This window comes from Pseudophryne corroboree, chromosome 4 (assembly GCF_028390025.1).
Source record: "Pseudophryne corroboree isolate aPseCor3 chromosome 4, aPseCor3.hap2, whole genome shotgun sequence".
Taxonomy (NCBI): domain Eukaryota; kingdom Metazoa; phylum Chordata; class Amphibia; order Anura; family Myobatrachidae; genus Pseudophryne; species Pseudophryne corroboree.
Genome location: NC_086447.1, coordinates 198,521,808 through 198,547,593, shown reverse-complemented (window position 1 = coordinate 198,547,593; position 25,786 = coordinate 198,521,808). Strand labels below are relative to the sequence as shown.

The window sequence follows — 25,786 nt, the reverse complement described above, 5'->3', positions numbered from 1 at the left end:
TGCTAAATGCAGCGTAGAATGGTACTGTACATCGCACTGTCATCCACTGCATTGTGCAGTGTGTACGGCCGACGTGATGTATCGCGCTGTAGCATTGTGCCGTCGTTAGGTGCACACATCGTTTAGTGTGTAGTGTACCCAGCATTAGGCACACTTTGCCCCCTGCTTTATTATTTGCAACATTTTGTAGTATTCCAGCCTTTTTTATTGAATTCCAATTTTATAAACACCAGACACACAAACCCTCTGCAGCTCCATCTAAACTGAATATACTTTTGTATTGATTGTTCTTGAAGGTTAAAGTGGATTCTTTAGGCATATCTCAAAAGACTCACCTGAAAGTTGATGTTGAAATGGGAAAACTTATCATCAAGAAAGCAAAAGATGGACCAGATGATAAATTCTATAACAGCAAGAAAAGTATGTTTGTTTTATCTGCTATAGCAATTACTTAGCCCTGCGAACATAGATGTTAGATGGAATAGAAAATGTTCTGCCATAGGGTTTCAAAGTCAAACACAAAACAAAGTTTATCTGGTTGATAGATCTACAGTAAAAAGATAGACAGTCAACAGGTATACCCCAAATGGTCAACATGAAAAGGTCGACAGGTAAAAGACTGTACTTAAGTCGACAGGTTCAAAAGGTCAACATGGCAATGCTCGACACAAGTTTTTTTTTTTTTTTAAAGCATTTTTTTCAACTACGATTGTGAATAGTAAATTGTGCCGGGCGCAGCAGCAGCAGAATGAGGCAACACATATTGTATGCAATACATCTCACCACTTACTGCATGGAAAGCAGTGTTTATTAATGCCGAATGCATAAATAATTGTGACTGTTCCGCAAAGGACAGCTCTTCCGATAAGAGCTGCCGTTTGTGTTGTGAGGACTTATGGGTTTATGACCCAGGAGCCCTATTGAACATGCGTGGTTATCGGCCTGCACATCTGCACGTAGTGTGGGGGATAGAGAGGGATCTTTAAGATCCATCTCTGGCAGTTTTAGCAAAAAGGAGCCGATAGGCTTTATATAGGCATATGGAGAATTCCCCTTTAGGCACAAAAAAAGTTTGAGATTGGGGAAACTTTAAAAAAAGGTTTTCTGGTAATTTTATATAACCTAAAACTTTCAGCAACATATGCAAGGTATATAATTTGCTTGTCTTCAGTTCTGCAGTTGGTCAAATCGCAGAAGTTGCCAAATAAACTAATAATTGTTCTGGAGACCGAAAAGGAAAAGACCCAAAGGAAAGAGTATATTTTTGCTGATTCCAAGGTACGTACATATTTCAACACTATCTGCGCAATGGGATGTAGTTACATAGCCAGTAGTCGGGATCCCGGCGGTCAGGATACCGACGGCGGAACCCTGACCACTGACAATGTCACCAGCAGCCGGAATCCCGTCTGACAGGGGCTTTGCCCACTCATGGGTGTCAACGACACCCATAGAGTGGGAATAGAACCTGTGGTGAGCACAGCAAGCCACCGAGCACGCAAAGGGTTTAGTTGCGCTCGCCCCTTTGCTAGCATTCTAGCGGCTGTGAACCCGGCATCGGTATGCTGACCGCCGGGATCCCAGCCGTCGGCATCCCATACCCAATTTATGCTATCTTTTGTAATGATGGTACAGAATCTGTCTCCACTATCAGTAGATAATGCCCGGTCACTTACACAGGATATGTAAAGTTTATTAAGACATATCTTTGTTTTGGCTTTAAACCATGTAAATCTTTTGTAAAGGAAATTGCATGGATGTTTTAGCCTCAGGTACCACCTTAAACACACCACAGCCGCTGTAAGAGGACTGGAGTTGTGAAACACTGGTTTATGGAGTGGTAAAGCTGTAATTGTTACACCAAATCAATCTTTATGCATGTATACAGTATTTATCATTCCCCATCTCCCCAAGTATTCAGTGTATGAACAGTTTTAATATTACTAAACATACTTCTGCATCATAAACACATCTGTAGCTCTGAAATTATCCAGAGTGCCACCAGACCTCTCATCTTGGGTGGGATGTACTATGCATCGCATCCGCAATGCAATACATCCTGCCACTTTTGCCGGTATGTACTTAGAAATGTGATTAAAATGACAAAGGACAGCTCTCCCCGATAAAAGCTGAGCTTTGCGATAGAAGGACTTCTGGGTTTAGGATCTGGGAGTTCTTCTCCGCAGAGTTAAATGCGCCACCGCTTGGGGTGCTGGAAGATCCCTTTTAGGGAAAAATGCAAACAGAAGCCCATAGGATTCTATAGGGTGATGCCACATGAAGATGGCATTTCCCACCAGGTACAAGCTCCAGAACCGCATTCCAGAGCTTGGTACATATGGAAATGAGTTTTGCCCACATTTTCGGCTTTAGTACACCCACACCTTGCTTTCCCCAATAACACACCCAGCATAATTTGTATCCACTAGAAGTCAGACTCATAAAGAACTATCGTCTCTTGAGAAGACTTGATACAGTCTACATTTGGGATACAGTTGCAAATTGCTCATTGCATTTGAAAACTCATATTGAGACCCAATATTGAGAATATCCTAAGGCAGTTACAGCGATTTGAGTCTACACATGGGCATTCTATGCTATGTTGGCCCTATAGAATATAGAAAATGGCAAAGAAAAATCTGATGAAAATAGTTATCAGAGACCATTTGTTTTATGACAGGCTCTTTGTTTACAAGTTGACTTTATTATGATCTATAAAGTAGAACCGTGGTTATGAAACTTTCTAGAACCATGGCGCCTTATAGTATCAGCTTTATTTTCACGCCACTCCTAGGCCAAAAGTTTTGTACTGAGAAATTCATTAAAAAATTATTCAGTTTAGTAATCTGTGCTTACAAGTCATCCATAGGGTTAGGTATGTGGTGGGGGACAGGGTTGTGCTTCTGGATGTCCACACATTTTATGATTGGCAGTCACTGTCACTGGGTTTGCCTTTAATGGCACCCAGTTTGGCAACCGCCTTTAATGGCACCCAGTTTGGCAACCGCTGAAGTAGTAGATACTGTACATGTTTATCAGAGATACTTTGGCAGCCATAATCAGCATACACAGTTGACCTTTCTCTGAACAGGTCACAACTGCTAGTAAGTCATAGCTGCCGACTTTATGTGTGCTCCCTCCAGGAGGAGGCAGCCAGGTTGGCACAGCGGTAGGCAATACAGAGAGGGTGGCTTGTCATAGGGGGCAGGGAGGGGGTGTGACATGGCAGGAAAGGCAGTGGGTGGGGGCAATGCCAATATTACCGGAATTACACAGTAGGGACCGCCCATTTTCACAGACAGCTGCAGGGGCATGTGGGTAAGCGGGGAATGCGGGTGATGGAGGCCAGCTCCGAGAGACTTTCCTGGGAGGTCGGGAGCACAACGCTATTTTCAGAAGCCCTCCCAGTCGTTCTGAGAGAGTAGGCAAGTATGTAGTAAGTAAATCCAGTCAGTAACTCTCTCACCTCTCTTTTCTGTTTTACAGAAACGAGAAGGGTTTTGTCAAGTTCTCCAGCAGATGAAAAACAAACATTCAGATCAGTTAGAACCTGACTTGCTGACGATTTTCACTGGTACATGGAATATGGGTCAGTCCTGCTGTTATCTTTTACCTTGGTACAAAACTGTCTCAACCAGCTGTAAACAGTGTGATAACTAGTTGTCCTGGCTTTATTGTAACAGGATGTGCTCCCCCACCAAAGAAGATCACGTCCTGGTTTCTGTGCAAAGGGCAAGGCAAGACGCGTGATGAGACGGCAGATTACATAGAGCATGACATATATGTGATTGGCACACAGGAGGATCCACTGAATGAAAAGGAATGGGTGGAAATCTTACTTCGTTCTCTAAATGAGATTACCACTGCAGAGTACAAACTGGTAATACGGACATTTCAAAATATTTAAAAGTAAAAACCCAGAAAATATAGCGACGTCCCTAAGTAAGAAATTGTGATTATTGTTTTACATTAGATTACAATCCAAACACTCTGGAACATACGAATTGTGATCCTAGCAAAACAAGAACATGCTCACCGAATTAGCCACATTTGCACCAACAGTGTGAAGACCGGAATCGCCAACACTCTCGGTGAGGAACGGATGGAATTTTTACATTCATTATTTTATTTTTCTAATTCATTCTTATTTTTTCCAGGTTTAGTCAGTGGCCGTATGTTTGTTACAGGCAGCATGGGGCCTAATTCAGAGACGTACAGAAACCTGATGTTTGCGTGCATCTCCAGTGTTTATAGATCTGCCCATGCCCAGAATGGTGGCTGTGATGATTGATATGCTGCTGGTGTTTGGGGGCAGCGTTCCAGAAAATGGGTGCACGTCGGCCCCGTTTTCTAGGCTTACTGAACCAGTTGTTGCATCCAGAGCCGGCCCTAACCAATATGATGCCCTAGGCAAGTTTTTGGCTGGTGCCCCCTAGCACCACCGCTAGTTCCGCCTCTGACCCTACACCCCTTTCCCAGTACCATCACCCCCACCCGTAGTAGTCCTTTTTTTGTTTTCCTATCCCCTGTAATTTAAATAAGAACAGTGTGCACATTTGGCGCACAGCACATAAAGGTATGTGTTTTTGCTGGCAAGGGGCATGGCCACACAATAGTTCCCCAATTCAAATTACACCACACAGTAGTGCAACTTTATTCACAATTTATCATGCGATAGTGTCCCTTATTCACATTACATCACACAGTAGTACCACTTTACCTTATATACGTTACTCCTCACTGTAGTGCCCCTCATTCACATAACATAATACTAAACTGCTCCTTATTCACATTACACCACACCATGTTGCTCTTTATTCTCATTACACCACACCATATTGCTCTTTATTCACATTACACCACACCATATTGCTATTATTATTCACATTAGACCACACAGTAGTGCCCTTTCTATACGTTACGCCACAGTAGATCACCTTATACACATAATGCCACAAATTGGTAATGCATTTATACACAATACCACACAGTAATGCCCCTTACACATGACACCCATTATTAATGTCCTTATAAACATAATGCACCTTACACATTATGCTAACCTTTATTAATGCCCTTATACACATAATTTCCCTTACACATATGCTGCACATTGTTAATGCCCTTATACACATAATGACACACATAATGTCCCTTACACATATGCCGCACATCATTAGTGCCCTTCTACAAATAATGGCACATATATTTCCTGGCGTGAGTCAACTGGAAGCTCTGCTAATGTCGGGTGCCTATTATACTGTGTTCGACTGTGGCTGTATCTGCATACGAAATGCTACACACAGAATATAGGCATGCTGCATATCATTTTAATCAGCAGAAGCTGCTTGTGCCCCTAGGCATACCAGATGCCCTAGGCAATTGCCTAGTTTGCCTATACCTAGGGCCGGCTCTGGTTGCATCCTTGAAAAGGCTTTACTGTCTCCTTCAGCATGATTTAACCGGACATCCTGAATAACCTGAGGGTTACTCAGATTTGCGGTGTTCACACTGATGATCTGATGCTGTGTCCTCGGATGCAGCAGCGGATCACAGAAGCCGGGAGTCTTTTCGCTCAAGACGTTTCCTGTGTCTTTTTCATATTTTAGCACACCTCTGAATCAGACCCATTGTCAGTCATAATGGCCTTTCTGATACCCAATTCTAGTAATTCATGCACTCCTATATATGACCTCAATGAACTGTTCCATTTGCACACTGGGTAAATCATACTGTGTCCTGTTCACCATTCATCACATATACTCCTATGGAAACAGGAAAACCATTGACATTGCTGTGTGTGCACAATTTAAGATGAACAGCCTTTAATGTAGAAAATATGTTTGTAAATAGGTAACAAAGGAGCGGTTGGTGCCTCTTTTATGTTTAATGGGACCTCATTCGGCTTTATTAACAGTCACCTTACTTCAGGGAGTGAGAAGAAACTCAGGTACTGTGTCACTTCTATGCATGCTTATATGTCTGTATATGTACACTAGCTGTATGACTTTATACATAACTATATACACCGTCTATGTGCTTCTATATAGTATCTGCCTGTATAAGTCTATATACTGTATACACACAGGGGCTCATTCTGAATCATATGCATCTCTCTTCGCGGACGATGGTGGCAAGGTTTTGCATACAGCGCTTGCACAGAAGTGACTGTGCATATAGGTATGTGTCTATCCTATTCAGAGTTGGATGCCACCTGGCTGGATCTGTCTTTCCATGGAATAGGGTGTTTCAGGGTGTGAACTGGTCAGTGGCAAAGTGACTGCACATAACCACCCTGACTTGTGAGTGTCATGTGAATGTCATGGGTGTGTATCAATAGCTCCATGTGAGTTGTGTATACAGGGAAGGGAAGTCTGTTTCTGAGGATCTCTTGCACCTAGCATGGGACTGTATGTGCAGAATGGCTCCTGCATGATTGCACATAGTGCCACCTAAGCCTCCTTTTGGGGGCAGACACGTAGAGCATTCCTGAAATTGGGGGCATGTCTTCTCGTTTTCTGGGAGTGCTGAGTCCAGGGTCTGCGACGTCCGATGCAGATTTCCTGGTCCTGGGTGAGCAGTAGCGGCGGCCGTTCTGAGTAAGCTTTGTGAGCTGATGATGCATCTTTGGACACAGCCCATGGATGGCAGATGATGGCAAGAGGCTTCTTTTACCTACAGACCCCGTCTGCAGCATTAGCATTTTTACAAGAATGCAGCAGCGATGTGTTCTGCGTCCATCTCTGAATCCGGCCCACTGTCAGTGAAGATGATACAGTCTAGCAATCCTAGTGACTGATTCCAGTGGCAAGAACTAGTATTTAGTTTATGAAAATAGATTGTAGGGAAATGTTATAGAAATACATTACACGGATCATGTACAATATCCTGTGTGACATAATTTAGCATTAAACTTTCAGGTCCCTTTAAACAATCACATTTATACAATAGATAGTGATAGTGGTCAATGATTTCATCACTGCTAAGTCTACAGGCCATTATTCACTTTTTATTCTCCAGGATTTCTCTGCTGCATTTGACACTGATGACCAGTCATACAAACGCTACCAGTGCTAGGGTCCTGCTTCTGAGTCGTATGCACTGCTGATGTCTGCTGCAGCGAAGCGATCTTTGCTTTCTGAGCATGCTTCTGTATCACACTGCGCATGCATCCAGATATCGTTGGAGTGGCAATTTTGGCTCATGGTATATGCACTGTCTCTGAAATGTGATTAAAATGACCCAGGTGGTCCTGGGCAGTGACAGGGGGGTGCCCTGGATGAATGGAAATGGTCTGTCTTATGAGCATTTTATGGGATTGTCAAGGGTGCGTCACTGAAAGTGGTAGAGTGCAGAGACACTCAACTGCTCACATAGGAGGCCATACTCGAACGGAGAAACTAAAGAATCACAATTGGTATTTCAGCATCTACAGACACTGACTGTGGGTGCCTCAGTCCATTGCACATTCGGACGCAAGGGTGTACACCCAATGTGGGTAAAATGTCCTATGCATAGGCGAAGGGGTGTAGTCTCACAGGAAGGGACATGGCCTCGTGGGAAGGGAGAGTGACTTCGCTGCCCAATCCCCATTTTTGTCACTCTGGGGGACCTAGAAATGCTGGTCTGCCCCCAAAGACTGTCTTTCTGCAGTGCCGGCTCCTACCTGTGGCCGGAGTCGAGTGCTGCATGTAATGTTATCCTGCAGCACCCAGCTCCTATCATTGAGCGGGAGCCGGAATTGTGGTGGCACCCCTCGGCAGGTGACACCCGGGTGCGACCTGTACCCCCATAGTGACGCCACTGGTCCTAGGTACTTTCTCAATCTACACCATGTCTCCGCAAATGAATTAGCTCTTCCGGATTTCAGTATCCTCTGTATGCGGATGGTACTCAGATCTACCTATCCTCCCTAGATTTCTTACCTGTTTTGGTGCGCATTGCTTATTCTTTTTCTGGCATTTTGTTTTATAGGTCATCTCGTCTCAAACTAATCTTTCAATAACAGAATAATATTTCCACCAGCCAATAGTAGTTACCTACCTGACATCTCTATTTCTGTTGATAACAAACAAGCTCGCTGTTTCAAAATCCTATTACATACATTTAAAGAAAAACACATACAGAATACACTCATATTTCACTGCAAAAACTTACAGTATCTCTCTGTCTGTTATTACCCAGTCTTGTTTTATTACTGTTCTATTACTGTTTAGTACTCCCTAATGTACTCTGTCCTATTGTTTTTGCTCTCATTAGGAGGAAGCAGAATTACTTTAACATACTGCGTTTCCTGGTCCTGGGTGACAAGAAGCTAAGCCCTTTCAATCTCTCACATCGATTTACCCATCTTTTTTGGCTTGGGGATCTCAACTACCGTGTCCAGCTGCCTAATACTGTAAGTATTTATTATGGGAAGAGTCATATTTGGGTCACCTTTATATACAGGAACCTGGTGCTCTGGGCATATCTGTAATGGGTGCAGGGAGTGCAGTGCCCTGCACACCCTGCACCCAGTACAGACCTTACTAGTGCCGTACAGTGAGTCCCCCTCCCTATGGGGTGTGCTACAGAAGGGAGACATCATAAAGATAGACAGTAATTAGATCTACACCATAGGGTCGACGATCAAAAGGTTGACAGTTTAAAAAGGTCGACCGGATCAAAATGTTGACAGGGTCATGAGATTGGCCCAATTTTTTTTTGTGTTATTTTGTGTTTTTAAATATTTTTTTTATACCCAACTTTGTTGAAATGCGTCGCTATGCTTCTTGCTTGGTGGCTCACTTCGCTCGCCACAAGGTTACTATAGATAATAGTTTGTGACATGAATAGTAAATGAGGCAAAATCTGTAAAAGCATTAAAAAAAACAACTAAAAAACATGTGTCTACCCTGTCAACCCTTTGATCCTGTCGGCCTTTTGACTGTTAACCCTATGGTGTCAACCTATTGCCTGTCTATCTATAAACCACCTCCCATCCCTAAATACTGTGCTGGCAGCACCATCTTCCAGCCTTTGGGTGATATTTTTGTGGTCACTGCTGGGTGATGGTAAGGGGTGTGGTTCGTTTTATCGACAGTGTCTAGGTCGACAATGTTTAGGTCGACCACTATAGGTCGACAGTCACTAGGTCGACATGGATGGAAGGTCGACAGGGTTTCTAGGTCGACATGTGCTAGGTCGACAGGTCTAAAGGTCGACATGATGATTTATTTATTTTTTGTGTCGTTTTCTTCGTAGAGTGACCGGGATCCCAAATTAGTGCACCGCGTCCCCTCGCATGGCTCGCTTCGCTCGCCATGCTTCGGGCATGGTGCCTTCGCTCCGCTACCGCTTCGCTCGGTACACTTTACCGTTCCAATCGTAGTCCACGTGGATCGTTAAGTATGAAAAAATCCAAAAAAATAAAAAAATGTGAAAAACTCATGTCGACCTTTAGACCTGTCGACCTTGCACATGTCGACCTAGAAACCCTGTCGACCTTCCATCCATGTCGACCTAGTGACTGTCGACCTATAGTGGTCGACCTAAACATTGTCGACCTAGACACTGTCGATCTTCAGACCGGATCCCGATGGTAAGGCGAGCCTCGCTGCGCAAGGGTCCCCCGGCATTATACACCTCTGTGTGTGCTTTGTTTCTGGTATAAATATAATGAAACTAGCTGTATATTACAGGACTACTGTCACTTTCCTTGCAGTATGTTGGATGTACAGTAACTAGTGATTAATATAGTCATTTACAGAATATCTTTTTCCAGTATAAAAACTTATTTGACACCAAAGGAGAATTAATTTATGTTACTATGTATTGATGCATATTGGGTTTTGCTGAAATTACATTGTATTTAAATATGTACATTTAACAGGAGGCAGAGAACATTGTTCAGAAGATTAAACTTCAGCAATACCAGGAGCTGCTGGCCTATGACCAGCTAAACACGGAGCGTAAGGAGAGCCAAATCTTCCTCCACTTCAGTAAGTTACATTGCTGATTACCATACTGGCAATTTCTGGACCACATGGAAAAAATGTAAAGCAGTCCCACCAATGTAGATTACTGTAGTTATACCCAACCAAGGAGGTCTGTCTATGGACCTTATTCAGAGATGGACACAGATCATTTCATCTGCAGCAAGATCTGCGTCCATCTCCTGACATGCTGGGGATGCGGACGCATCGATTTGTGGTTGCCCTCTGTCTGCGCTGGCAGCAGGTCCGGCGCCATTGTTTTTCAGAGCGGCTGCGTGTGACGTCACTCAGCCAACCCTGAAAACGCTGCAGACAAAGGGTATGCACAGACCAGATAGGCGCGGCCGCTGAAACGCCCTCAATGTATCTAGCACTATAAGACATATCCCCCTATACATATAAGTAATAGCCTGTGAGATGCATGCGTCAATGAGATTCTGGCGAGTCTGCCTGATGTTTTAAAGTAGCAATCATTTAAAAGACAAAACCAACCTGGTTTGCCTATATGATTTTTACGTGAAAACATTGGGCAGACTCACTGGCATCTCACCGATGCATGCATCTCACAGGCTATTACATTTCCTTCATAGTCAACAATCTAATACAGGTCTCTGAACTCTATATGTATTATATATCGTCATAGCCAGGTGTTTTTCTCTGACTGTCTAGCCAGATGAGCAGAGCTGTCATTTTATATTTACTGCCATCTGATGTATTGGGAATAGCAGTTTTGTTTTACACCTAATTGTACTATAGAATTAGCAGTGCAGTCCTGTCCCAGCTTCTACATACCCTTTCACTCTACTGCAGTAGCCAGCATTTAGTCATCTTAGCTGGACTGTTAGACAAGTACATACAGCGTACTCATATAAAGGACTCTCTCTGTCTGGATCTATTACTACAGCTGAAGAAGAGATCACTTTTCCCCCAACATATCGCTATGAAAGAGGAACAAGAGAACGATACTGCTACACCAAGCAAAAAGCAACAGGGGTGAGTAATTCTTAAAATAGGCTTCTCATAGTAAAGGAGGAGGAAGGGGTGTGGGGTGCTCTCGTTAGCTTACCAAAAGTCTGGTACAGCAGCAGACACATCTCCAACTGTGGGGTCTGTTTTGCAGTGTACAATTTTTACACTGCAATTTGTTCTGAACAGTTTTGCAGTCCATAGCCAACCTGGCTTTCCGCACTGTATCAGAAGGTGCATACACATTAGACAATGTCGCTCTGTGAGAGATGTCGTCTAGTGTTTCCCCTCCCGGGCCGGCCGCTCATATCTCTCAGTGAAGTTACGCCTCTGCCGGCCGTGCATGCAGCTCCTGGACGACAGTCCAGATAGAGCATGCATGCACTGCCGACAGCGGTGATCGTTGCCGACCCGCGGGGCCGCGCGTTGGTCGTCGCTGTTGGCTTACACACTTGCCGATAAAATGAGCAACGTCGCTCAGGAAGTGCCTGTTTTACAGTATTACTTGTCATTGTGCACTGCAGATGTCCTGTTTATTTCTCCTCATAGTTCCTATTAGGTCCGATTGGGGGGAGTACATCCAGGTTTGGGACTGGATTGGGTTTTCGTAAATATATTTACCTGCCCTAGATGCCATATTTAGGTCCTGGCAAGCACAGCAACAAATTTTGCTGTTGTGGGCTAAAACCGAAATGGTTGAACCTGACGTGGTTCATGAGGAGATTTTGTAGCTTTCATTCCTCAGTGGCAAAGCGAGATCAATCCCCTTCTCTGTCCCGCTGTGAGAGCAGTTAGGTCAGGAGTCATAAACTCACAGATCATTTATCTGCTCCTCGAGGAGTCAGACCCCAGAGGAAAGTTTGCAACTTGTCATGAAGATCAGTGGGAAATAGACTTGGGCAGCTAGCATCCAGCTTCCAAGCCTTCAGAGATGCAGTTGGCTTTATGGACAGGCCGTACATCTGAGATTTCCCATGGAAGGTATCCTGTTTGCTTCTTTTTGGGATTAGGAGGTTTGTTTTCACCACAGACAACTAGGTGGGAGAAACTGTAAATCAGGAATACTTCCAAGGTCTGCAGTCTTCGCCTAGACATTTTCTCTGGTATTATTAAGGACAGTTTTCATTTATTTATAATTTTATTGCATAGTTCTCATTCAACCTGAGGAAACCATCTTTAATACCTTGCCAGCTTTGAGACCATTCATCCTTTCTGTTTTATATATCTAAGAACTTTCTCTGAACTGTTATAGTTACCTATGGATTGCTCCATCCTCAAATATGAATTAGCAGTTGTTACAATGAAGACTCTTCCTAAGCCTCAAACCTTTTCTTCCGATTATCAAGTTCTTTTCTTTCTAGAATATTATTCTTGTTATATATATAATGCTGCAATTGTAATTACATTCCCATCTACAATAAGATGTACTGGGCTGGGGAACCTACATCATATGAACATCCAAATATATCCTCACTGACATCTTTATATTCAGTCCAATAAACTATAAAATGTCAGTTTTAATTCCACTGCATAAACTAATAATGGTTCATTTATACTGTACGTTTCAATTCAGATGACAGATCCCAAAAGAACTTTCATATTTCATTTTTTCTATATGATAACCTCTCATTCTGTAAAGAGGGGAACTCAGAAAATTACTGTACCTCTGTTGTCCAATAGATAATCAAATAGCTCTCCTCCAAATGTTCTTCATCTTAGAACCAAGTGTCTACTAGTCTAGTTAATTCATGAATTTATCATAGGCACAGTCTGCTTCCAGAAAAGGGGTCCTTGTTCCACTTAGCAAGAAACTCAGCCAGCGCCTTAAATATCCCCTCTAACACGTCTCAATGGGCCTAATTCATATCTGATCGCTGGGCTGCATTTTTTGCTGCCCTGCGATCAGATAGTCGCCGCCTACAGGGGGAGGGGAAAGCGCTGTGCAAGGGTGCGACCCCTTCGTTAGCAGAGCTGCACAAAAATCAGTTTGTGCAGTCTCTGTGCAGCCCAGGACTTACTCAGCTGCTGCAAATGAATCCTCCTGATTAGGGCCAGAGCTGACGTCAGACACCCTCCCTCAAAATGCCTGAGCCCGCCTGCATTTTTCCGGACACTCCTGGAAAACGCTCAGTTGCCACCCACAAACGGCCTCTTCCTGTCAATCTTCTTGCGAATGCCCGTGCGTTCAAATTTTTTGCACCATCCTGTCACTGTTATGCGGCGCATCAGCGTTCAGATCTGATCGCCCGTTGTTCGAAAAAGCACAGCAGCGATCAGATCTGAAATACCCCCAATATCAGCAACCTGCCCGCCTCTCCATGCATCTGTGTCTTATTTTATGTTGTCCCTCAATGAGCAGTTGACGGGTCAAGGCAAGGAAAAGTTATCTTTATTCTGTGTAAACCTATTACAGGTTGAGTATCCCATATCCAAATATTCCGAAATACGGAATATTCCGAAATACGGACTTTTTTGAGTGAGAGTGAGATAGTGAAACCTTTGTTTTTTGATGGCTCAATGTACACAAACTTTGTTTAATACACACAGTTATTAAAAATATTGTATTAAATGTCCTTCAGGCTGTGTGTATAAGGTGTATATGAAACATAAATGAATTGTGTGAATGTAGACACACTTTGTTTAATGCACAAAGTTATAAAAAATATTGGCTAAAATTACCTTCAGGCTGTGTGTATAAGGTGTATATGTAACATAAATGCATTCTGTGCTTAGATTTAGGTCCCATCACCATGATATCTCATTATGGTAGGCAATTATTCCAAAATACGGAAAAATCCCATATCCAAAATACCTCTGGTCCCAAGCATTTTGGATAAGGGAGACTCAACCTGTATTTCATTGACTTGTGATCAGTAGGTAAGCGTCTCACACAATATACTGTTACTTTCTACCCTATCATGTCCCAATTGTATTATTATTATTATTATTATTATTATTATCCTTTATTTATATGGTGCCAAAAGTACACAAAGTACATAAAATAATCAAAACAGGAAAATAGTGACTTGACAATGTAGGGGTAAATAAACATAACTACAGCAGCAGACGACACTGACATAAGTATCAGAAAACCACAGGATTTTGTGCCATTGAAGACGGTTTAAGTAAGTGAAGGATGAGAATATGATGGTTGAGGTCCCTGCTTGTGAAGAGCTTACATTCTAAAAGGGAGGGGCAGACAGACAGGGGTGATACAGATGGGGTAGACAGTGAGAGTGGAACAGAGGGTTAGGATGAGATTAGGCTGGGTTTGGTGAAGAAGTGGGTCTTCAGAGCCATTTGAAGTTTTGTAGAGAGGTGGAGAGTCCGAGGAGGAGAGGTATCAGGGACGTGCAGTCAGGGGAGGCAGAGCCGCCCCTGTCATGCTCCCTATCATACTCAGAGTTCTCACTATAAAAATGATTGGAAGAACAGAAAGCAGATATTTATAACTTACAGTATAAGCATCTTCTTTGTATTAATACAATCATCATTATAGATAAAACTTGCCAGAATTGCAGAGCTCCTGGAACTTGCAGGGAGAGACAGAGATGAGACAGTGGCAGCTCAGCCTCATCTCTCACACTGTCGGACACTGCCTGTACAGATGGGCGGGGCTACACAGCGGCCAATCAGACAGCATAGAACAGAGAAATGTGAGGCATGCCTTATAGTGGGGGCGTGTGTGAGCTCTGATAGACAGCTCGGATTGGTCATGTGACCAATCCAGAAAGTGAAGAAAGGCAGACACCGAAGCTGAGCTTCTTGGCAGTGGAGGAGGGAAATGGGGACCCGCAGTGCCAGCAGCAGCCACCCGTGGACAGTGACTGGGGGGAGTAGCTGCCAGTACCTACACTCTCTGTGAGTGTGTGTAATATTTGTAGTGAGTGGTGGGACAGGACTGTGTGTGTGTAATCTGTAGTGAGGGGCAGATGTATTAAGTCTGGAGAAGCGATAAAGAAGTGATAAGTGGAAGGTGATAACGCACCAGCCAATCAGCTCCTAACTGTAATTTCTCTATCGTCCTAGTGGATGCTGGGGTTCCTGAAAGGACCATGGGGAATAGCGGCTCCGCAGGAGACAGGGCACAAAAGTAAAGCTTTCCGATCAGGTGGTGTGCACTGGCTCCTCCCCCTATGACCCTCCTCCAAGCCAGTTAGATTTTTGTGCCCGGCCGAGAAGGGTGCAATCTAGGTGGCTCTCCTAAAGAGCTGCTTAGAAAAGTTTAGCTTAGGTTTTTTATTTTACAGTGAGTCCTGCTGGCAACAGGATCACTGCAACGAGGGACTTAGGGGAGAAGAAGTGAACTCATCTGCGTGCAGGATGGATTGGCTTCTTGGCTACTGGACATCAGCTCCAGAGGGACGATCACAGGTACAGCCTGGATGGTCACCGGAGCCTTGCCGCCGGCCCCCTTGCAGATGCTGAAGTAAGAAGAGGTCCAGAATCGGCGGCAGAAGACTCCTCAGTCTTCTAAAGGTAGCGCACAGCACTGCAGCTGTGCGCCATTTTCCTCTCAGCACACTTCACACGGCAGTCACTGAGGGTGCAGGGCGCTGGGAGGAGGGCGCCCTGGGAGGCAAATGAATACCTATTTTGGCTAAAAATACCTCACATATAGCCTCCGGAGGCTATATGGAGATATTTAACCCCTGCCAGAATCCGTTAAGAGCGGGAGACGAGGCCGCCGAAAAAGGGGCGGGGCCTATCTCCTCAGCACACAGCGCCATTTTCCCTCACAGAAAGGCTGGAGGGAAGGCTCCCAGGCTCTCCCCTGCACTGCACTACAGAAACAGGGTTAAAACAGAGAGGGGGGGCACTAAATTGGCGTTAGAAATATATAAAAAAGATGCTATAAGGGAAAACACTTATATAAGGTTGTCCCTATATAATTATAGCGTTTTTGGTGTGTGCTGGTAAACTCTCCCTCTGTCTCTCCAAAGGGCTAGTGGGTCCTGTCCTCTATCAGAGCATTCCCTGTGTGTGTGCTGTGTGTCGGTACGTGTGTGTCGACATGTATGAGGACGATGTTGGTGAGGAGGCGGAGCAATTGCCTGTAATGGTGATGTCACTCTCTAGGGAGTCGACACCGGAATGGATGGCTTATTTAGGGAATTACGTGATAATGTCAACACGCTGCAAGGTCGGTTGACGACATGAGACGGCCGACAAACAATTAGTACCGGTCCAGACGTCTCAAAAACACCGTCAGGGGTTTTAAAACGCCCGTTTACTTTAGTCGGTCGACACAGACACAGACAGGGACACTGAATCCAGTGTCGACGGTGAATAAACAAACGTATTCCTTATTAGGGCCACACGTTAAAGGCAATGAAGGAGGTGTTACATATTTCTGATACTACAAGTACCACAAAAGAGGGTATTATGTGGGATGTGAAAAAACTACCGTAGTTTTTCCTGAATCAGATAAATTAAATAAAGTGTGTGATGATGCGTGGGTTCCCCCCGATAGAAAATTATGGGCGGTATACCCTTTCCCGCCAGAAGTTAGGGCGCGTTGGGAAACACCCCTTAGGGTGGATAAGGCGCTCACACGCTTATCAAAACAAGTGGCGGTACCGTCTATAGATAGGGCCGTCCTCAAGGACCAGCTGACAGGAGGCTGGAAAATATCATAAAAAGTATATACACACATACTGGTGTTATACTGCGACCAGCGATCGCCTCAGCCTGGATGTGCAGAGCTGGGGTGGCTTGGTCGGATTCCCTGACTAAAAATATTGATACCCTTGACAGGGACAGTATTTTATTGACTATAGAGCATTTAAAGGATGCATTTCTATATATGCGAGATGCACAGAGGGATATTTGCACTCTGGCATCAAGAGTAAATGCGATGTCCATATCTGCCAGAAGATGTTATGGACACGACAGTGGTCAGGTGATGCAGATTCCAAACGGCACAAAGGTGTATTGCCGTATAAAGGAAGAGGAGTTATTTGGGGTCGGTCCATCGGACCTGGTGGCCACGGCAACTGCTGGAAAATCCGCCGTTTTTACCCTAAGTCACATCTCTGCAGAAAAAGACACCGTCTTTTCAGCCTCAGTCCTTTCGTCCCTATAAGATCATATCTGCCCAGGGATAGAGGAAAGGTAAGAAGACTGCAGCAGGCAGCCCATTCCCAGGAACAGAAGCGTTCCACCGCTTCTGACAAGTTCTCAGCATGGCGCTGAGACCGTACAGGACCCCTGGATCCTACAAGTAGTATCCCAGGGGTACAGATTGGAATGTCGAGACGTTTCCCCTTCGCAGGCTCCTGAAGTCTGCTTTACCAAGGTCTCCCTCCGACAAGGAGGCAGTATGGGAAAAATTCACAAGCTGTATTCCCAGCAGGTGATAATTAAATTACCCCTCCTACTACAAGAAAAGGGGTATTATTCCACACTATATTGTGGTACTGAAGCCAGAAGGCTAGGTGAGACTTATTCTAAAAAATTTTTTGAACACTTGCAAAGGTTCAAATCAAGATGGAGTCACTCAGAGCAGTGATAACGAACCAGGAAGAAGGGGACTATATAGTGTCCCGGGACATCAGGGATGCTTACCTCTATGTCCCAAATTTGCCCTTCTCACTAAGGGTACCTCAGGTTCGTGGTGCAGAACTGTCACTATCAGTTTCAGACGCTGCCGTTTGGATTGTCCACGGCACCCCGGGTCTTTACCAAGGTAATGGCCGAAATGATGATTCTTCTTCAAAGAAAAGGCGTCTTAATTATCCCTTACTTGGACGATCTCCTGATAAGGGCATAGTCCAGGGAACAGTTGGAGGTCGGAGTAGCACTATCTCGGATACTGCTACAACAGCACGGGTGGATTCTAAATATTCCAAAATCGCAGCTGATCCCGACGACACGTCTGCTGTGCCTAGGGATGATTCTGGACACAGTCCAGAAAAAGGTGTTTCTCCCGGAAGAGAAAGCCAGGGAGTTATCCGAGCTAGTCAGGAACCTCCTAAAAACAGTGCATCATTGCACAAGGGTCCTGGTAAAAATGGTGGCTTCCTACGAAGCAATTCCATTCGGCAGATTTCACGCAAGAACTTTTCAGTGGGATCTGCTGGACAAATGGTCCGGATCGCATCTTCAGATGCATCAGCGGATAACCCTATATCCAAGGACAAGGGTGTCTCTCCTGTGGTGGTTATAGAGTGCTCATCTTCTAGAGGGCCGCAGATTCGGCATTCAGGATTGGATGCTGGTGACCACGGAGCCCAGCCCGAGAGGCTGGGGAGCAGTCACACAAGGAAAAAATTTCCAGGGAGTGTGATCAAGTCTGGAGACTTTTCTCCACATAAATATACTGGAGCTAAGGGTAAATTTATAATGCTCTAAGCTTAGCAAGACCTCTGCTTCAAGGTCAGCCGGTATTGATCCAGTGGGAAAAACATCACGGCAGTCGCCCACGTAAACAGACAGGGCGACACAAGAAGCAGGAGGGCAATGGCAAAAACTGCAAGGACTTTTCGCTGGGCGGAAAATCATGTGATAGCACTGTCAGCAGTGTTTCATCCCGGGAATGGAAACTGGGAAGCAGACTTCCTCAGCAGGCACGACCTCCACCCGGGAGAGTGGAAACTTCATCAGGAAGTTTTTTCCACATGATTGTAAACCGTTGGGAAATACCAAAGGTGGACATGATGGCGTCCCGTCTGAACAAAAAACGGGACAGGTATTGCGCCAGGTCAAGAGACCCTCAGGCAATAGCTGTGGACGTTCTGGTAACACCGTGGGTGTACCAGTCGGTGTATGTGTTCCCTCCTCTGCTTCTCATACCTAAGGTGCTGAGAATTATAAGACGTAGAGGAGTAAGAACTATACTCATGGCTCCGGATTGGCCAAGAAGGACTTGGTACCCGGAACTTCAAGAGATGCTTACAGAGGTCTTATGGCCTCTGCCGCTAAGAAGGGACTTGCTTCAGCAAGTACCATGTCTGTTCCAAGACTTACCGCAGCTGCGTTTGTCGGCATGGCGGTGGAAAGCCGGATCCTAAGGGAAAAAGGCATTCCGGAAGAGGTCATTCCTACCCTGGTCAAAGCCAGAAAGGAGGTGACCGCACAACATTATCACCACATGTGGCGAAAATATGTTGCATGGTGTGAGGCCAGGAAGGCCCCACAAAGAAATTTCAACTCGGTCGTTTCCTGCATTTCCTGCAAACAGGAGTGTCTATGGGCCTCAAATTGGGGTCCATTAAGGTTCAAATTTCGGCCCTGTCGATTTTCTTCCAGAAAGAATTGGCTTCAGTTCCTGAAGTCCAGAAGTTTGTCAAGGGAGTATTGCATATACAACCCCCTTTTGTGCCTCCAGTGGCACTGTGGGATCTCAACGTAGTTCTGGGATTCCTCAAATCACATTGGTTTAAAACCAGTCAAATCTGTGGATTTGAAGCATCTCACATGAAAAGTGACCATGCTCTTGGCCCTGGCCTGGACCAGGCGAGTGTCAAATTGGTGGTTTTTTTCTCAAAAAAGCCCATATCTGTTTGTCCATTCGGACAGGGCAGAGCTGCGGACTCGTCCCCAGTTCTCTCCCTAAGGTGGTGTCAGTGTTTCACCTGAACCAGCTTATTGTGGTGCCTTGCACCTACTAGGGACTTGGAGGACTCCAAGTTGCTAGATGTTGTCAGGGCCCTGAAAAAATGTTCCAGGACGGCTGGAGTCAGGAAAACTGACTTGCTGTTATCCTGTATGCACCCAACAAACTGGGTGCTCTTGCTTCTAAGCAGACTATTGCTAGTTGGATGTGTAATACAATTCAGCTTGCACATTCTGTGGCAGGCCTGCCACAGCCAAAATATGTAAATGCCCATTCCACAAGGAAGGTGGGCTCATCTTGGGCGGCTGCCCGAGGGGTCTCGGCTTTACAACTTTGCCGAGCAGCTACTTGGTCAGGGGCAAACACGTTTGCTAAATTCTACAAATTTGATACCCTGGCTAAGGAGGACCTGGAGTTCTCTCATTCGGTGCTGCAGAGTCATCCGCACTCTCCCGCCCGTTTGGGAGCTTTGGTATAATCCCCATGGTCCTTTCAGGAACCCCAGCATCCACTAGGACGATAGAGAAAATAAGAATTTACTTACCGATAATTCTATTTCTCGGAGTCCGTAGTGGATGCTGGGCGCCCATCCCAAGTGCGGATTATCTGCAATACTTGTACATAGTTACAAAAATCGGGTTATTATTGTTGTGAGCCATCTTTTCAGAGGCTCCGCTGTTATCATACTGTTAACTGGGTTTAGATCACAAGTTGTACGGTGTGATTGGTGTGGCTGGTATGAGTCTTACCCGGGATTCAAAATTCCTCCCTTATTGTGTACGCTCGTCCGGGCACAGTACCTAACTGGCTTGGAGGAGGGTCATAGGGGGAGGAGCCAGTGCACACCACCTGATCGGAAAGCTTTACTTTTGTGCCCTGTCTCCTGCGGAGCCGCTATTCCCCATGGTCCTTTCAGGAACCCCAGCATCCACTACGGACTCCGAGAAATAGAATTATCGGTAAGTAAATTCTTATTTTTTCAAACCCGTAATGATTGGCTGGTGCGTTATCACATTCCACTTATCACTGCTTTATCACTTCTCAAGGCTTAATACATCTGCCCCTGAGTGTGGGGACAGGACTGTGTGTATGTAATCTGCAGTGAGTGTGGGGACAGGACTCTCTGTGTATGAGTGTGTGTGGCATCTGTGGGAAGTGCTCTCCCTCCCCAGGTGCTGCTAGCAATATCACTGATGATTGTATTGCCCTGTGTAACCTGCTGCACCAGGCCAGCTGTGTTTTTGCAGGTGAGGGGGCTATGGGAGGCACCTCACCACACCAGTTTACTCACAATACTAGGGTGAAGGCTGTGATCTGGCTATTACTGTATGTATGTTCTCCCTGTGTTTGCATGGATGTAGTGCAGGGACATAACAGTTAAATTGTGTAGGGGGTGAGACAGGCTCCTGGCACTGAAAGCCTCCACCATTTGTGCCTCCCCAGTCTCTGACCTCACCGCACGTCACTGAGAGGTATATGTCCCAACACCAGGCAGTACTCAATGTACAGCAATGTTTCAAAACTATATGGCATTATGTACTCCCTAAAGTGTATAAATCTATTTCCCATTACCCTGTAATGTTTATACTCATACCACAGTTTGTGAACCACAGATAATAGGAACACCTTAGCGTTGTGTCTTTATAACACAAAAGCAAAGCTTCCAATAGTGAACCCTGAACAACTGAAGTTCAATAGTGGCCATATGGAATTCAGCAGTTTAATAAAGGAAATTTCACCTTACTTTTGCAATCGACAAGAGTACTCATTTGTCTGACTGTAGCCCTGGTGTCATACTCTTTAGGTGGGTACACACTAACAGATATATCTGCAGATCAATTGATCTGCAGATATATTTATGGACGGATCGAGCAGTGTGTTCAGCATACACACTGCTTGATCCGTCGGGGACTGACGTCATGAACTGGGCGGGCGTGTACACACGCCTGCCCAGTTCAGCTGTCAATCACCGCCGGCCGCCGCAGCATGTGTACGGGCGGTCGGCCGACCGCCCCGTACACACACAGCGACGCGCCAATATATCGGTAGATATATTGGCCGTCGGCTGGATACGTCTGTGAACGACGGAGTTCACAGACGTATCGGCCGTACACACTGCCCGACGGTCCCGCGATATATCGGCCGTTCAGGAGAACGGCCGATATATCGACCAGTGTGTACGGGCCTTTTGGGTTAGCTGAGTGATCAGGAAGGGATGCAGAGGGGGATTTGGGGTCAGCAGCTTATGGTAAGTGACCATAGTATGAAAGTTTCACTCTGAGCACTTCCTCATAACATCCTACATTTCAGGTCATGTTACTGCTTAGTGTGTGTGTGCTTAGGTTGAATATTGGTTCACATTACCTTAGAAGCAACTAATGAGGGGGTGGAAGAGAGGAATAGAAAGAAACAAGGCTGTGAGTGGTGCATTTCACATAGCAAAAGTCATCAAAATTGTCTTTGGATGCCAGTAGAGTAAATGCTTCTGTGATACCCCTTTCACATCGCACAAATAACCCTTTATATTGCTGGGTCAATGTGCGGTGTGAAAGGGGTAAGTCCTGAATTCCCGGACTGCCTGACCCGGTATTTCAACCCAGGAATAAAGCAGGATTATTCCTGGGTTATTACAGGTGCAGTGTGAATGGGTAACCCGGGTCGATGCGATTCGGGACCCGTTTCACAGTATGGAGGAGGCGGTGTAGAGATGAGCACATCTCAAAGTGCTGCATCCTCACCCACCCTAGATGACGCGGGCGCAGCCTCCGCTCCCGTCCCCAATAGCAACCCAACCCAGCATATTGCCGGGTTGCTTTGCCAGTTTGAAAGGGGTCTCATGGCAGGTCGCACCTCGGAAGGACCCATGTACAATTCCCAAGTGCGACCCGTGATTACGATGTGAAAGCAGTATTACTAAAATGTGTCACGCTTTGGGTTTTTTAAGTTGATCTGAACAAGGACCCTAGGGTCTAGTTGAAGCTGAAGTGAGCTGAGACTGGACAAATGTAATAGAATCTCCATAACCAGATTAACACTGGGACCTGGGCTGATCCCTAGGTCAGGGACTGGACTGGAGTGCAGATCTGGGCTCCTCAGCACAGCCACCTGAAATGGTTCAAGAAGAACTCAACCCCACCACCTGAACCCAGGTGCATAGAGCTGGTACCTTCTCCTGGGAACTCAGGGACACTGTACTGTAGGAAGCACAGGATTGGATAAGCTACCACTGGAACTCAGAACTCGGTGTCAGGGATAGGTATGAGGGACTCAGGTCTGTGCACTGGAGTGCAGACACACAGGCCTGGAACCTGCACCCTAAGACAGAACCAGAACTGGCACTTGAACTTAGTATTAGCCCTCACTACCAGATACCCAGAGAAAGCTGACCAGACACCCGCTACCGATGATGTGCTAACAGTGGATCCGGACACTATGTGACTCTGGTAAAGAACACACTGGTCTTTAAGACTGAGAGCGGGGGTAACAGAAGACTTGTGAGAGTCCCAGACTAGTGAACTGGAAGCGAGGCCAGGATGCACATGCTCTAGTGCAGAAGGACAAGGCAGCAGCGAGTAAACCTTAGTGTAAACAGGGAGAGCACCAACACTTCTTTCTAGAATATAGCTGGAGTGTTGTTACTTGTGGATACAGCAGGAGAACTCATGAAGCAGGAACCATGGGGGTCATTCCGAGTTGATCGCTAGCTGAAAATGTTCGCTGCGCTGCGATTAAGTAAAAAAAGGCACTTCTGCGCATGCGTATGCGGCGCAGTGCGCACGCGCGACGTACTTTTTACAACGGTCAATGTATTTTTACACAAGGTTTAGCGAAGCTTTTCAGTCGCAATGGCCGCCGCAGAGTGATTGACATGAAGTGGGAGCGTTTCTGGGTGTCAACTGACCGTTTTCAGGGAGTGCTCGAAAAAACGCAGGCGTGCCAAGAAAAACGCAGGCGTGGCTGGCTAAACGCAGGGCATGTTTGTGACGTCAAATCCAGAACTGAATGGTCTGAAGAGATCGCAAGCGCAGAGTAGGTCCTTTCGTTCGCACTTCTGCTAAGCTAAAATACACTCCCAGAGGGCGGAGGCTTAGCGTTTGCACGACTGCTAAAAATTGCTAGCGAGCGATCAACTCGGAATGACCCCCCTAGTACAAAAGCGCTTTTGTACTTGTGCGGGTAGGGGGGGCGGCCAGACATGCGGGGCGGACTAGCCCTGTGCTGGGCTTCCCCCCGCATGTCTGGGAACATGATCGTAGCTGTGCTAAATTTAGCACAGCTACGATCAACTCGGAATGACCCCCATGGTTTTGCCCAACTGCTAACAAATTTGCTGCTGCGATCAACTCTGAATTAGGCCCCTAGATCCAGCCCTTAGAGAGAATATCAGGAGTGTTGGCATTTGTGGGTTAAACAGGAGAACTGATGCAGCAGGAGACTGATCACTAGTTTACAGCAGCTGGATTGATGTAACAGAAGGCAGCAGGTGAACTTAATGTTGCAGGAAGCAGGGGCCTAATTCAGACCTGATCTCTGTGCTGCACATTACACTGTCCTGCGATCAGATAGTCGCCACCCAGGGGGAGTGAACATTTGCACCATGCAAGTGTGCGATTGCATGTGTACGCTGTGCGAAAATTCCCCTCAGTCAGCAGACAGCTGCAAAACAGTTTGCATCACACTCACCATCTAATGTTTTTCCCATTCTGTGCAGTTTGTGTGTAGCTCAATACTTACTCCTCCAGTGCAAAGGAATAAGGCTGATATGGGCCAGAGCTGACGACACTCACCTGCCCTGAAAACACTTGGGAACGCCTGTGTTTTTCCAGACACTCCCAGAAAACAGCCACTTACCACCTACAAATGTCCTCTTCCTGTCACTGTTTGGTGATGCGCGTGCGCATTGTGGTGCATACGCATGCGCAGTAGTTCGATAATCGCCCGCTGTGCGAAAAAAATGCACAACAGCAAACAGGTCTGAATCGGGCTCCAGACGCGGTAGAATAGCAGGAGTGCTGACAATTGTAGATTTAACAGGAGAAGTAACACTTGTAGAAGCAGCAAGACCTGGAGCCAGGGTGAATCTCTACTAGGAAGTGAGTTGTTCTGCCAATGCAGTTTTAAATAGCACATTCATGCCTGTTGTTGGATGCAGAGGTCATGTGAGCGCAGCATTCAGGGCCCACACTGCACACCTTGCACCCATGTTTACCGCTCTGGAGTCCCTTGTTAGCGCTGTAGCACAAATAACCAGGGAAATGGTGCGGCAGACATTTTCCCGGAGACCTAAACTTGCTCAGTAGACTGTGGTACAATGCCCGGTTACCCATGTCAGAATGAAAGCAAGCTCCTGGTCAGTAATTCATCTATAATGGGTGCAGGGCGTGCGGTGCATATAGTCCCCTTGAGTCCACGTGAACCCACACCACACAGTCTACACCCATTTCAGTTACTTACCTCCCACCTATCAAGTGACACTGCTTAGTAGCATGCAGGGGGCAGTTAAAACATATAAACATACCTTATGTTATATATAATATGTATGATGGTTGCCTGACCCAGAGATCAGCAGAGCGGTGTGTTTCACAGCCGTAGCTGCCCTTGGAATCCAGCACTCAGCTTCAGTTCTCCTTCTTGTATAAGCCCCTGAGTGAGTGCGTCCCAGGTGAAACACACAGCGCTGCTGATCCATACTTGCCTACTTTTAACTTCTTCTCTCCAGGAGAGGAGAATCTGTGGGCTACTTTGGGTGCCAGGGCTGGGCGGTCATGTCACTAGGCCCGGCCACTAGGGTCTGCAGGAGGGGTGTAGCTAAATGATGCAAATTCACATAATTTAGCCCCACATCCTCCATATGGAGCCACAAATACTGGGTATAATCTCATCCTGCCCGCTTCACTAGGAGACGGTTGGGATGCGGGAGATTTGGACACTCTTCCATGGGTGCAGACTGGCCCACAGGGATATAGGGGAAACCTCAGGTTCCAGACTGTGCACTAGAATTATACATTTTACTGCACAGGACTAGGCTGTATTTTATACAGTGCATTGTTGTTGTTAATCTGGTATGTTATCATGCATGCACTATACGTATTTGTCCCTGGGATAGCACAGGCCCATCCCACGGCATTCCCCCGGTGGCCCCTTCATACCCCAGTCCAACACTGGGTGTGGGGAGCTACCCCTATAAATCTGAGTTTCCCGCAACTTGTGGGAGAGTAGGCAAGTATGTGCTGATCCCCAGGGTCAGGCAGCCATCACACATATTACATGTAACATGAAAGGTATGTTT

General features: G+C 45.9%; 1 protein-coding gene across 3 annotated transcripts in view; it reads left to right on the top strand.

Annotated features, from left to right (window-relative positions):
• INPP5D (inositol polyphosphate-5-phosphatase D) overlaps window positions 1-25,786 on the top strand; it is a 298,231-nt gene that overhangs the window by 192,188 nt on the left and 80,257 nt on the right. For all 3 annotated transcript variants that reach the window (XM_063915724.1, XM_063915723.1, XM_063915725.1), the window contains 9 exons: window positions 297-420; window positions 1,172-1,278; window positions 3,487-3,589; window positions 3,684-3,880; window positions 3,974-4,091; window positions 5,854-5,950; window positions 8,260-8,398; window positions 9,872-9,980; window positions 10,879-10,967. In XM_063915724.1, coding sequence (XP_063771794.1) covers window positions 297-420; window positions 1,172-1,278; window positions 3,487-3,589; window positions 3,684-3,880; window positions 3,974-4,091; window positions 5,854-5,950; window positions 8,260-8,398; window positions 9,872-9,980; window positions 10,879-10,967 — 1,083 coding nt within the window. The remainder of the gene's footprint in view (window positions 1-296; window positions 421-1,171; window positions 1,279-3,486; window positions 3,590-3,683; window positions 3,881-3,973; window positions 4,092-5,853; window positions 5,951-8,259; window positions 8,399-9,871; window positions 9,981-10,878; window positions 10,968-25,786) is intronic.